The 15,161-nt window shown below is 47.6% G+C and overlaps 1 protein-coding gene across 1 annotated transcript in view; it reads right to left on the reverse strand.

Moving 5' to 3' along the window:
- The window catches only part of LOC311119646 (transmembrane protein 45A-like), a 59,129-nt gene that overhangs the window by 21,368 nt on the left and 22,600 nt on the right, over positions 1-15,161 (reverse strand). The window contains exons 3-4 of the mRNA XM_084194316.1: positions 8,533-8,748; positions 8,149-8,333 (exon numbers count right to left, since the gene is read on the reverse strand). Of these exons, the coding sequence (XP_084050442.1) occupies positions 8,149-8,333; positions 8,533-8,748 (401 nt within the window). The remainder of the gene's footprint in view (positions 1-8,148; positions 8,334-8,532; positions 8,749-15,161) is intronic.

Here is a 15,161-nt window from a genome sequence, read left to right on the forward strand (position 1 = left end):
TTTATTAAGTCAAATGACACCGCTGGTCCTGCTCACACTGCCCTACCCTATGCTTTGACTTCTTTCTCCCCTCTCTCTCCAGATGAAATCTTGGGACTTGTGACGGCCGGCCGCCCAACAACCTGCCGCTTGACCTTATCCCCTCCTCTCTTCTCCAGACCATTTCCGGAGACCTTCTCCCTTACCTCACCTCGCTCATCAACTCATCCTTGACCGCTGGCCATGTCCCTTCCGTCTTCAAGAGAGCAAGAGTTGCACCCCTCCTCAAAAAACCTACACTCGATCCCTCCGATGTCAACAACTACAGACCAGTATCCCTTCTTTCTTTTCTCTCCAAAACTCTTGAGCGTGCCGTCTCTAGCCAACTCTCCTGCTATCTCTCTCAGAATTACCTTCTTGATCCAAACCAGTCAGGTTTCAAGACTGGTCATTCAACTGAGACTGCTCTTCTCTGTGTCACGGAGGCTCTCCGCACTGCTAAAGCTAACTCTCTCTCCTCTTCTCTTATCCTTCTAGACCTTTCCGCTGCCTTTGATGCTGTGAACCATCAGATCCTCCTCTCCACCCTCTCCGAGTTGGGCATCTCCGGCGCTGCTCACTCTTGGATTGCGTCCTACCTGACAGGTCGCTCCTACCAGGTGGCGTGGCGAGAATCTGTCTCCGCACCACGTGCTCTCACCACTGGTGTCACCCAGGGCTCAGTTCTAGGCCCTCTCCTATTCTCTCTATACACCAAGTCACTTGGCTCTGTCATATCCTCACATGGGCTCTCCTATCATTGCTACGCAGACGACACACAATTCATTTTCTCCTTTCTCCATGCTCTACAACATTCGCAGAGTACGACCCTACCTTACACAGAAAGCGGCACAGGTATTAATCCAGGCACTTGTCATCTCCCGTCTGGATTACTGCAACTCGCTGTTGGCTGGGCTCCCTGCCTGTGCCATTAAACCCCTACAACTTATCCAGAACGCTGCAGCCCGTCTGGTGTTTAACCTTCCCAAGTTCTCTCACGTCACCCCGCTCCTCCGCACACTCCACTGGCTTCCAGTTGAAGCTCGCATCTGCTACAAGACCATGGTGCTTGCCTACGGAGCTGTGAGGGGAACGGCACCTCCGTACCTTCAGGCTCTGATCAGTCCCTACACCCAAACGAGGGCATTGCGTTCATCCACCTCTGGCCTGCTGGCCCCCCTACCTGTGCGGAAGCACAGTTCCGCCCAGCCCAGTCAAAACTGTTCGCTGCTCTGGCACCCCAATGGTGGAACAAGCTCCCTCACGACGCCAGGACAGCGGAGTCACTCACCACTTTCCGGAGACACTTGAAACCCCACCTCTTTAAGGAATACCTGGCATAGGATAAAGTAATCCGTCTACCCCCCCACCCCCCATAAAAAAAGAAGAAAAGTGATTCTCCAACTTGCTATCATAAGTTGAATGCACCAATTTGTAAGTCGCTCTGGATAAGAGCGTCTGCTAAATGATGTAAATGTAAATGTACTCAGAGATCAGGGCACCAATTTAACTGACTGGGTTCTAAATCAGGCTTACTGCATAACAACAACAATTTCTGTGGCAATCAGAAGCAGAAGGATCCACGCATGTGATGAGCCTGAGACCTGAAGACCTGAAGACCTGAAGACCTGAAAATTTTACTGATGGGGTTCTAACCAATGTTCCTTCTAAGCTCTCAGAAGAAATATCAGCCTGTGCAGAGAAACACAAGATTGAACTTCACTCAACTTTCTTGCGTTTTCCCCCTTAGTTAACACTATCAACATTTCCCTTTACTGTGGGAATTGTGACCGAATCAACGCAATATTAGCCACTTTCAATGACATACCGAAACAAAACGAACTATGCAAGAGATTTTGTTGCAGGCAGAACGCATCGGAGTAGGATTCTATTGCATTGACACGCATGACTCAGGCCCGTACTCTACACAGACGGGTGCGGCACAACCGACCAGAGCTGTAATAGGCCTATATGCAAATCGACTATTACCATATATGACTCTGTGCCATTCACTGTGAACTGGACCGTGTTTACAGCATGAGCGGTCGTGAGTAGATGAGCTTGTTTTGAGATCAAAGCGAGAGCTGCATGTAGCCACGTGTGAACATTTGTTCATATCCTTTGCTAGTTAGTGAGTTATTAGCCCAGTTATAGATACTTTGAAGTCAGCAATGGGGGAGTGATTACTTCCTTCAAGAGCACAAAACGTGTACATTTCTAGCCATCTTTGAAAAGCTAGTTGGGTAAAAACCTTTTTTTTGTCTTAAAGGGGCAGTGTTGTATTTTGAGACAGGCTTGAATAAACTAAGTAGCCAATAGGCAGAGGTTAGCATAATTTGTCTGATTCTCTAATATTGGTATGGGAATAATAATGTATTTTATTTTGTAAAGTGGTTTCTTGCATCAAACAACACAACCTTTTCAGTCACCTCCTTGTCTGAAGGACAAGTGGATAAACAGGTTAATGTCAAGCCCTGCATGTTTTTTTCAAAAGTCTCATGGAATGTAGGTCTACATTGAACACCACACATTGGCTGCTACTGTAGGCTGAATGATAGAACAGCTATTTCCATGTAAAAATGTTATGGGATGCATTTTCTCCATTATTTTTGATGGTAAGCCACCCTGGTAGGCCTAAATTATAATCAAATAGCCACAAATAAAATAAAAATAAAATGTTCTCACATGCGCCGAATACAACAGTGAAATGCTTACTTACAAGTCCTTAACCAACAATGCATTTTAAGAAAGAATACCCCCATAAAATAAAAAAATTGCAATATAAAATAATACGAAATAAAAGTAACAAATAATTAAAGAGCAGAAGTAAAAATAACAATAGCGAGGCTACATACAGGGGGTACCAGTACCGAGTCAATGTGCGGGGGCACCGGTTAGTCGAGGTAATTGAGGTAATATGTACATGTAGGTAGAGTTATTACAGTGACTATGCATAGATAATAAACAGAGAGTAGCAGCAGCGTAAAAGGAGGGGGGGGGGGGGGGGGGACAATGCAAATAGTCTGGGTAGCAATTTGATTAGATGTTCAGGAGTCTTATGGCTTGGGGGTAGAAGCTGTTTAAAAGCCTCTTGGACCTAGACTTGGCGCTCCGGTACCGCTTGCCGTGCGGTAGCAGAGAGAACAGTCTATGACTAGGCTGGCTGGAGTCTTTGACAATTTATAGGGCCTTCCTCTGACACCGCCTGGTATAGAGGTCCTGGATGGCAGGAAGTTTGGCCCCAGTGATGTACCCTCTGTAGTGCCTTGCGGTCGGAGGTCGAGCAGTTGCCATACCAGGCAGTGATGCAACCAGTCAGCATGCTCTCGATGGTGCAGCTGTAGAACCTGTTGAGGATCTGAAGACCCATGCCAAATCTTTTCAGTATCCTTAGGGGGAATAGGTTTTGTCGTGTCCTCTTCACGGCTGTCTTGGTGTGCTTGGACAATGTTAGTTTGTTGGTGATGTGGACACCAAGGAACTTGAAGCTCTCAACCGTCTCCACTACAGCCCCGGCGATGAGAATGGGGGCGTGCTCAGTCCTCTTTTTTTCCCTGTAGTCCACAATCATCTCCTTTGCCTTGAGCACGTTGAGGGAGAGGTTGGCAGATGTGTTGTTACCTACCCTTACCACCTGGGGGCGGCCCGTCAGGAAGTCCATGATCCAGTTGCAGAGGGAGGTGTTTAGTCCCAGGGTCCATAGCTTAGTGATGAGCTTTGAGGGCACTATGGTGTTGAACGCTGAGCTGGAGTCAATGAATAGCATTCTCACATAGCCCCGTCGATGAGAATGGGGGCGTGCTCGGTCCTCTTCTTTTTCCTGTAGTCCACAATCATCTCGTTTGTCTTGATCATGTTAAGGGAGAGGTTGTTGTCCTGGCACCACACGGCCAGGTCTCTGACCTCCTCCCTATAGGCTGTCTCGTCATTGTTGGTGATCAGGCCTACCACTGTTGTGTCATCGGCAAACTTAATGATTTTGTTGGAGTCGTGCCTGGCCATGCAGTCATGAGTGAACAGGAAGTACAGGAGGGGACTGAGCACGCACCCCTGAGGTGCCCAAGTGTTGAGGATCAGCGTGGCGGATGTGTTGTTACCTACCCTTACCACCTGGGGGCGGCCCGTCAGGAAGTCCAGGATCCAGTTGCAGAGGGAGGTGTTTAGTCCCATGGTCCTTAGCTTAGTGATGAGCTTTGAGGGCACTATGGTGTTGAACGCTGAGCTGTAGTCAATGAATATCATTCTTACATAGGTGTTCCTTTTGTCCAGGTCTGAAAGGGCAGTGTGGAGTGCAATAGAGATTGCATCATCTGTGGATCTGTTGGGGCGGTATGCAAATTGGAGTGGGTCTAGGATTTCTGGGATAATGGTGTTGATGTGAGCCATGACCAGCCTTTCAAAGCACTTCATGGCTACAGATGTGAGTGCTACAGGTCGGTAGTCATTTAGGCAGGTTACCTTAGTGTTCTTGGGCACAGGGACTATGGTGGTCTGCTTGAAACATGTTGGTATTACAGACTCAGACAGGGAGAGGTTGAAAATGTCAGTGAAAACACTTGCCAGTTGGTCAGCGCATGCTCGGAGTACACGTCCTGGTAATCTGTCTGTGAATGTTGACCTGTTTAAAGGTCTTACTCACATCGACTACGGAGAGCGTGATCACACAGTCGTCCAGAACAGCTGATAATCTCATGCATGTTTCAGTGTTACTTGCCTTGAAGCGAGCATAGAAGTAATTTAGCTCATCTGGTAGGCTCGTCTCACTGGGCAGTACCCCTCTCCTTCTCTCTCTCTGTCACTGGGCAGCTCACGGCTATGCTTCCCTTTGTAGTCTGTAATAGTTTTCAATCTTAGTCCTGTATTTACGCTTTGCCTGTTTGATGGTTCGTCTGAGGTTATAGCGGGATTTCTTATAAACGTCTGGATTAGTGTCCCGCTCCTTGAAAGCGGCAGCTCTACCCTTTAGCTTAGTGCGGATGTTGCCTGTAATCCATGGCTTCTGGTTGGGGTATGTACGTACAGTCACTGTGGGGACGACGTCATTGATGCACTTATTGACGAAGCCAGTGACTTATGTGGTGTACTCCTCAATGCCATCGGAAGAATCCCAGAACTTATTCCAGTCTGTGCTAGCAAAACAGTCCTGTAGCTTAGCATCTGCTTCATCTGATCACTTTTTTATTGACCGTGTCACTGGTGCTTCCTGCTTTAATTTGATTGTAAGCAGGAATCAGTAGATTAGAAATATGGTCAGATTTGCCAAATGGAGGGCGAGGGAGAGCTTTGTATGCGTCTCTGTGTGTGGAGTAAAGGTGGTCTAGAGTTTTTTTCCCTCTGATTGCACATTTAACATGCTGGTAGAAATTAGGTAGAACGGATTTAAGTTTCCCTGCATTAAAGTCTCCGGCCACTAGGAGCGCCGCCTCTGGATGAGCGTTTTCCTGTTTGCTTATGACCGTATACAGTTCATTGAGTGCAGTCTTAGTGCCAACATCGGTTTGTGGTGCTTAATAGACAGCTACGAAGAATATAGATGAAAACTCTCTTGGTAAATAGTGTGGTCTACAGCTTATCATGAGATACTCTACCTCAGGCGAGCAAAACATCGAGACTTCCTTAGATATCGTGCACCAGCTGGTGTTTACAAATATACATAGACCGCCACCCCTTGTCTTACCAGAGGCTGCTGTTCTATTCTGCCAATACAGTGTATAACCCTCCAGCTGTATGTTATTCATGTCTTTGTTCAGCCACGACTCTGTGAAACATAAGATATTACAGTTTTTAATGTCCCGTTGGTAGGATATTCGTGGCTGTAGTTCGTCCACTTTATTATCAAGCGATTGTAAATTGGCCAATAGTATCAATGGCAAAGGCAGATTAGCCACTTGTCGCCGGCTCCTTACCAAGCACCCCGATCTCCTTCCGCGATATCTCCTTTTCTTTCTACTGCGAATGACGGGCCCTGTCGGGTGTCTGGAGCAAATCCCTCTTGTCCGACTCATTAAAGAAAAATGTTTTGTCCAGTTCAAGGTGAGTAATCGCTGTTCTGATGTCCAGAAGCTCTTTTCGGTCATAAGAGACGGTAGCAGCAACATTATGTACAAAATAAGTTACAAACAATGCGGGAAAAAAACACACAAAATAGCACGTTGGTTAAGAGTCCATAAAACAGCAGCCATCCCCTCCGGCGCCAGCACTGAAGCCTACTTGACCACAGTAGCCTACTTGACCACAGTAGCCTACTTGACCACAGTAGCCTTCTTGACCACTGACTGAAACTGTTACTTAAAGCTGTGACAAACACAATGACTTTGGGACTTTAACATTAGAATGCTGTTATAGAGTGTTTGATTAGAGCTTATGGTCCCTTAGTCCTCTACTTCAACTCTACATCAAACACATACTGTGGGGAGAACAAGTATTTGATACACTGCCGATTTTGCAGGTTTTCCTACTTACAAAGCATGTAGAGGTCTGTCATTTATCATAGGTACACTTCAACTGTGAGAGACGGAATCTAAAACAAAAATCCAGAAAATCACATTGTATGATTTTTAAGTAATTCATTTGCATTTTATTGCATGACATAAGTATTTGATACATCAGAAAAGCAGAACTTAATATTTGGTACAGAAACCTTTGTTTGCAATTACAGAGATCATACGTTTCCTGTAGGTCTTGACCAGGTTTGCACACACTGCAGCAGGGATTTTGGCCCACTCCTCCATACAGACCTTCTCCAGATCCTTCAGGTTTCGGGGCTGTCGCTGGGCAATACGGACTTTCAGCTCCCTCCAAAGATTTTCTATTGGGTTCAGGTCTGGAGACTGGCTAGGCCACTCCAGGACCTTGAGATGCTTCTTACGGAGCCACTCCTTAGTTGCCCTGGCTGTGTGTTTCGGGTTGTTGTCATGCTGGAAGACCCAGACACGACCCATCTTTAATGCTCTTACTGAGGGAAGGAGGTTGTTGGCCAAGATCTCGCGATACATGGCCCCATCCATCCTCCCCTCAATACGGTGCAGTCGTCCTGTCCCCTTTGCAGAAAAGCATCCCCAAAGAATGATGTTTCCACCTCTATGCTTCACGGTTGGGATGGTGTTCTTGGGGTTGTACGCATCCTTCTTCTTCCTCCAAACACGCCGAGTGGAGTTTAGACCAAAAAGCTATATTTTTGTCTCATTAGACCACATGACCTTCTCCCATTCCTCCTCTGGAGTTGACAAACTTCAGACGGGCCTGGACATGCGCTGGCTTGAGCAGGGGGACCTTGTGTGCGCTGCAGGATTTTAATCTATGACGGCGTAGTGTGTTACTAATGGTTTTCTTTGAGACTGTGGTCCCAGCTTTCTTCAGGTCATTGACCAGGTCCTGCCGTGTAGTTCTGGGCTGATCCCTCACCTTCCTCATGATCATTGATGCCCCACGAGGTGAGATCTTGCATGGAGCCCCAGACCGAGGGTGATTGACCGTCATCTTGAACTTCTTCCATTTCTTTATAATTGCGCCAACAGTTGTTGCCTTCTCACCAAGCTGCTTGCCTATTGTCCTGTAGCCCATCCCAGGCTTGTGCAGGTCTACAATTGTATCCCTGATGTCCTTACACAGCTCTCTGGTCTTGGCCATTGTGGAGAGGTTGGAGTCTGTTTGATTGAGTGTGTGGACAGGTGTCTTTTATACAGGTAACGAGTTCAAACAGGTGCAGTTAATACAGGTAATGAGTGGAGAACAGGAGGGCTTCTTAAAGAAAAACTAACTGGTCTGTGAGAGCCGGAATTCTTACTGGTTGGTAGGTGATTATGCAATAAAATGCAAATTAATTACTTAAAAATCATACAATGTGATTTTCTTGATTTTTGTTTTAGATTCCATCTCTCACAGTTTAATTGTACGTATGATACAAATTACAGACCTCTACATGCTTTGTAAGTAGGAAAACCTGCAAAATCGGCAGTGTAACAAATACTTGTTCTCCCCACTGTACATGAACACACACAAGAGAGAAATAGTCTGTGCATCCCCACTGGCACCCTATTCCTTATATAGCATCATATTATTATATACTATATATGGCACCTCTATTCCCTATACACCCTACCCCCCTGGTCTGTAAAGGGAATGACTGACCTGCCAGAACCAGCTCCCCTGCAGGATGGTGAGTGATGCTCTCAGCAGCTCCAGCAGAACGTTTCCTCTGTGGAACACCTCCAGAAAGGACACCATGGCCTCTCCAAACACACAGAACAGCAGCAGCTGGTGAACATGGACATCTAGCATAGCTCTGCCGTGGAGGTGGTAAAGGAACAAGAACCCTGGGAAACACAGAACAAACATCAGTAACGTGATGGCGCGCCAGTCCACGCATTACAGCCCCATTGACTTGAATAGGGATGTCCATTCTAGTGGTGATTCTATTTCTATGGCTGTAACACTGCATGTGGCTAGCTAATGACCAAAGCACTCTACCTCAGGACAACATCTCCATCTCCTCTGTCTCACCAGTCGTCTTACCTTCTATGAAGAAGGCGATGGCCAGCATTAGTCTGTCGAGGGCCAGTGGAGCGGCGTCCGTGGTGGTGTGTACAATGAGAGACATGGCTCCAGCCAGGCCAAAGAAGAGATACATGGTGGAGTGCTGCCAGTTATGGAGTCTGTCCCAGTGATGCTCACTGTAGTCATACAGGTGAAGCCGCGGCCCGTCTGCTACAAACTGCTCCGCCAGCATCCCTGGAACACAGAACATCACCATTCTCTTAAACGGAGAAAAGATCCTTGGTCTCTTAGAAACTTCTAGTCTCCCTCTGCCATAAATTACCATCAACAGTCCAGAAACAGCAACAATGTCTCATCCTAAAATGATAATTTCTTAAGTCATAATTGACATCCTAACACTCCCAGTTTGTCTGATCATCACCAGTCTGTTGTTTAACTACAGACAGCGCTAGTATATGGTGAATGTTCTAAATGGATGGAACGAACCGGTGCTCTGCACCCTATTCCGTAGAGAACTGCGCGAGGAGGTCCAGACGGATTTGGCGTGCCGGGACGACAACCTTTCCTTGGACACACTCATCGCAATGGCCATCCGTCTGGGCAACCTCCTTCAGGAGCGCCGGCACCTCCTTCGCCCCTCGCTCTCCTTCTTTGGCCGTCCTGAGGCAGAGCCTGAACCCATGGAGATAGGGGTCACACACCTCTCCGCAGTAGAGCGGCGTCGCCGGAGCAGCTGGGGCTGTGTTCCTATTGATGCCAGATGGGGCACCGGCTCCAGTGTCCGGTGTGACCCAACCAGAGGTCCACTGGGGCAGGGGGACGGCCCCGTGATCATCCGTCTCCCAGGGTAGGCGTGAGTATTCCTTCTTCATCGTTTTCCGCCAAACCCTTCCTGGTTTCCATTTCACTGGCTGGCTGTCCCTCAGGTGTTGTCTCTACTGCTCTAGTGGACTCCGGTGCCGCAGGGAATTTCATCGACCAGACCCTTGTCTCCTCCTTGAACATCACCTCATACCCGCTCTCCTTTTCCGGTCCAAGCCCTGGATAATCAACCATTGGGATCCGGCACTATCACGCACATCACAGTACCACTGACCCTCACCGTGGGACCCCACCACCAAGAAAGGAAAGCCTTCCCTTCCTCATCACCACTGCACGGGTTCACAAAGTCATCCTCGGCCTCCCGTGGCTCCAACGTCATAACCCCACCAATATCCTGGTCGAGGATGGAAATCACAGCCTGGGCACCAGGATGAAGGAAGACCTGCTTTCCCTTACCTTGTGGTTCCACGTCAGTTGAGAGTCCTGTGAGTGCCCTCCAGCTCATCATTCTGTCCTACCGTATCATTGGCCCCGTGTTTTAGGACGTAGATGTGGACATCCGCCAGGCTCTGTAGAGGGAACCCGCTCCTGCTACCTGTCCTCCTGAGCGCCTCTACGTCCCCACGGGGGTGAAGGATTGGCTGCTGACCTGGGCGCACACATCCCTCGCCGCTGAACACCCAGGTTTCACCCGCACCATTCAATCCATCTCCACAAAGTACTGGTGGCCCACCTTGGCAGAGGACGTCGCCCGCTATGTCACAAACAAAATCTCCCCGGCATGCTCCGGCAGAGAAACTCCTTCACCTTCCCGTGCCTCAGCGGCCTTGGTCCCATATGTCCATAAATTTCGTTACTGATCTCTCTCCGTCTGATGGTTTCACCACCATTATGGTTGTTGGAGACAGATTCTCTAAATCCTGCCGTTTTATCCCTCTCTCTGGTCTCCCTACCGCTCTCCAGGTTGCTGAGGCACTGTTCCAGGTCTTCCGGCACTATGGCCTTCCGGAGGACATCGTCTCCGACCGTGGCCCTCAATTCACTTTGTGGGAATGGAAAGCCTTCATGGAGAAGCTGGGGGCCACGGTCAGCCTCACATCCGGGTCCCGGCCTCAGTCCAACGGGCCAGTGGAGAGGACCAACCAGGAGCTGGGGAGGTTCCTGAGGAGTCACTCCTGGGCCCGGTTCCTTCCCTGGGCAGAGTACGCCCAGAACTCACTTCATCACTCCTCCACCGGGCTGACTCCCTTCCAGTGCGTCCTGGGGTATCAGCCGGCCCTGGGCCCATGGACCCCGAGCCAGACCGAAGCCCCTGCGGTGGACGAGTGGTTTCGAAGGAGCAGGTGGATCGCTACCGCAGTGAGGCTCCTGTGTTCCATCCTGGTGATCGCGTCTGGCTCTTCAACAGGAACCTCCTGCTCCGTCTGCCTTGCCGGAAGCTGAGCCCCCAGTTTGTGGGGCCCTTCAAGGTCCTCCGGAGGGTCAACGAGGTAACGTACCGTTTACAACTCCCCACCAACTACATGTTTCCCTCCTCATGGTTCCTGGTCCTCTGGCTGATGCCGTCCCCTGCGACACCCCTACTCCTCCCCTGGATATCAATGGGATCGCTGCCTATGCCGTCAGGTCCCTGCTGGACTCCCGACGTCGTGGGGGTCGGCTTCAGTACCTGGTGAACTGGGAGGGGTAAGGTCCAGAGGAGCGCTGTTGAGTCCCGGTGGCCGACATCCTGGACCGCAACATCGTCCGGGATTTCCATCTCCGCTGACAGGCCCGCTCCTCGCCCTCGCGGCCGTCCTCCTGACCAGGTAATGTCATGCCTACTCCCACTCCCCCTCCCCCTCTCCAGCGCTCGACGTCGCCGGTCCTGGCAACCATCATTATGCACACCTGGACTTCATCATTACCTTGATGACCTTCCCTTTATTTAGCCCTCAGTAGCTTCAGTCATAAAGCAGTATTGGTTTGTTTTCATTCACGTTCTGTAGTCTTCGCAAGTTTTAAAAAAATCTGCATTCTTCATTATTAAACTCTCCTTCTGCTTCCTGACTCCCGGTGAATACGTGACAGATACATGCTTAAAAATAGCCCTTTGAACGTAGTATGCTACAGTACTGTCAATTACAGCACATTACACTGTTTTCACATTTCACACTTGCACTATCTATTAAAATTGACTGAACATCACATTTCCATAATTTCTATCCCAATAATAGAAATCAATATTTACTGAACAAAAATATAAACGCAACATGCAACAATTTCAGAGATTTTACTGAGTTACAGTTCATATAAGGAAATCAGTCAATTGAAATAAATTCATTAGGCCCTAATCTATGAACTTCACATGACTGGGAATACAGATATACATCTGTTGGTCACAGATACCTTAAACAAAATGGGCCTCACAATGGGCCTCAGGATCTCGTCACGCTATCTCTGTGCATTCAAATTGCCATTGATCAAATGCAATTGTGTTCGTTGTCCGAAGCTTATGCCTTCCCATACCATAACCCCACCGCCAACATGGGGCACTCTGTTCACAACGTTGACATCCGCAATAACATCTGATAAATATGTGTATGCGACCAATACCATTTTATTTGACGCCATACACGTGGTCTGCAGGTGAAGAAGCTGGAGGTCCTGGGCTGGCGTGGTTAACGTGGTCTGCAGTTGTGAGTGAACATTCAATTCTCTGGCAACAGCTCTGGTGGACATTCCTGCAGTCAGCATGCCAATTGCGCGCTCCCTCAAAACCTGAGACATCTGTGGCATTGTGTTGTGTGACAAAACTGCACATTTTTGAGTGGCCTTTTATTGTCCCCAGCACAAGGAACACCTGTGTAATGATCATGCTATTTAATCAGTTTCTTGATTTGCCACACCTGTCAGGTGGATGCCTGTGCCATTAAACCCCTACAACTCATCCAGAATGCTGCATTCCGTCTGGTGTTCAACCTTCCCAAGTTCTCTCACGTCACCCCGTTCCGCCGCACACTCCACTGGCTTCCAGTTGAAGCTCGCATCTGCTACAAGACCATGGTGCTTGCCTACGGAGCTGTGAGGGGAACGGCACCTCCGTACCTTCAGGCTCTGATCAGTCCCTACACCCAAACGAGGGCATTGCGTTCATCCACCTCTGGCCTGCTGGCCCCCATACCTCTGCGGAAGCATAGTTCCCGCTCAGCCCAGTCAAAACTGTTCGCTGCTCTGGCACCCCAATGGTGGAACAAGCTCCCTCACGACGCCAGGACAGCGGAGTCACTCACCACCTTCCGGAGACACTTGAAACCCCACCTCTTTAAGGAATACCTGGGATAGGATAAAGTAATCCTTCTACCCCCCCTTACCCCACCCCAAAGAAAGAAAAAAAAAACATATTGTAAAGTGGTTATCCCACTGGCTATAAGGTGAATGCACCAATTTGTAAGTCGCTCTGGATAAGAGCGTCTGCTAAATGACGTAAATGTAATTATCTTGGCAAAGGAGAAAAAGAATTGTGCACAAACTTTGAGAGAAACAAGTGTTTTGTGCGTATAGAACATTTCTGGGATCTTTTATTTCCGCTCATGAAACATGGGACTAACACTTTACATGTTAAGTTTATATTTTTTTTCAGTGCCTTCGGAAAGTATTCAGACCCCTTGACTTTTTCCACATTGTTACGTTACAGAATTATTCTAAAATCGATTAAATAAAAAAATGTCCTCAGCAATCTACACACAATACCCCATAATGACAAAGCAAAAACAGGTTTGTAGACATTTTAGCAAATGTATTACAAATAAAAAAACGGAAACACCTTATTTACATAAGTATTCAGACCCTTTACTATGAGACTCGAAATTGAGCACAGGTGCATCCTGTTTCCATTGATCATCCTTGAGATGTTTCTACAACTTGATTGGAGTCCACCTGTGGTAAATTAAATTGATTGGACATGATTTGGAAAGGCACACACATGTCTATATAAGGTCCCACAGTTGACAGTGCATGTCAGAGCAAAAACCAAGCCATGAGGTCGAAGGAATTGTCCGTAGAGCTCCGAGACAGCAGTGTCGAGGCACAGATCTGGGGAAGGGTACCAAAAAATGTCTGCACCATTGAAGGTCCCCAAGAACACAGTGGCCTCCATCATTCTTAAATGGAAGAAGTTTGGAACCACCAATACTCTTCCTAGAGCTGCCCGCCCCGGCCAAACTGAGCAATCAGGGGAGAAGGGCCTTGGTCAGGGAGGTGACCAATAACCCGATGGTCACTCTGACAGAGCTCCAGAGTTCCTCTGTGGAAATGGGAGAACTTTCCAGAAGGACAACCATCTCTGCAGCACTCCACCAATCAGCCCTTTATGGTAGAATGGTCAGACGGAAGCCACTCCTCAGTAAAAGGCACATAACAGCCCACTTGGAGTTTGCCTAAAGGCACCTAAAGGACTCTCAGACCATGAGAAACAAGATTCTCTGGTCTGATGAAACCAAGATTGAACTCTTTGACCTGAATGCAAAGCGTCACATCTGGAGGAAACCTGGCACCATCCCTACGGTGAAGCATGGTGGTGGCAGCATCATGCTGTGGGGATGTTTTTCAGCGGCAGGGAGACTATTCAGGATCGAGGCAAAGATGAACGGAGCAAAGTACAGAGAGATCCTTGATGAAAACCTGCTCCAGAGCGCTCAGGACCTCAGACTGGGGCGAAGGTTCACCTTCCAACAGGACAACAACCCTAAGCACACAGCCAAGACAATGCAGGAGTGGCTTCGAGACAAGTCTCTGAATGTCCTTGAGTGGCCCAGCCAGATTCCGGACTTGAACCCAATCGAACATCTCTGGAGAGACCTGAAAATAGCTGTGCAGCAACGCTCCCCATCCAACCTGACAGAGCTTGAGAGGATCTGCAGAGAAGAATGGGAGAAACTCCCCAAATACAGGTGTGCCAAGCTTGTAGCATCATACCCAAGAAGACTCGAGGCTGTAATCGTTGCCAAAAGGTTCTTCAACAAAGTACTGAGTAAAAGGTCTGAATACTTATGTAAATGTGATATTTACGTTTTTCATTTTTAATAAATTTGCACAAATGTCTAAAAACCTGTTTTTGCTTTGTCACTATGGGGTATTGTGTGTCGATTGATGAGAGAAAAACAACAATTTAATAAATTTTAGAATAAGGCTTAAACGTAACAAAATGTGGGAAAAGTCAAGGGGTCTGAATACTTTCCGAATGCGCTGTATATATAAAAAAATATGTATTTTTTTTAAATGCATTTCTTTCTTCACAAAAGTAGTGCACTGGGCCTTTACTACTCCTGTATGAGCAAAATAGCCGTCAGCAGCGCCGGGAGAACCCCCCCCCCCCCCCCCCCCCCCCCCCTCCCCTTGGGGTCACATACCAAAATGTGTGGACTGTTGTCATTTTGGATAATGTTTCTGCTATGTAAATGGCATATATTACAGTTTTACAGTACTGTATTGCCCAATGCAATTTTAGTAAAGTGATTTGATTTGTTACATAGAGATTTATTTTTGTAACTTATTCTGAAGTAAAATCAGAATAGCTATCATTATAGTAGTACATTGGAGTATACAGTTGAAGTCGGAAGTTTACATACACCTTAGCCAAATACATTTAAACTCAGTTTTTCATAATTCCTGACATTTAATCCTAGTAAAACTTCCCTGTCTTAGGTCAGATAGGATCACCACTTTATTTTAAGAATGTGAAATGTCAGAATAATAGTAGAGAGAGTGATTTATTTCAGCTTTTAATTATTTCATCACATTCCCAGTGGGTCAGAAGTTTACATACACTCAATTAGTATTTGGTA

This window comes from Coregonus lavaretus, assembly GCF_964263955.1.
Source record: "Coregonus lavaretus genome assembly, contig: HAP1_SCAFFOLD_1341, whole genome shotgun sequence".
Classification (NCBI taxonomy): Eukaryota; Metazoa; Chordata; class Actinopteri; order Salmoniformes; family Salmonidae; genus Coregonus; species Coregonus lavaretus.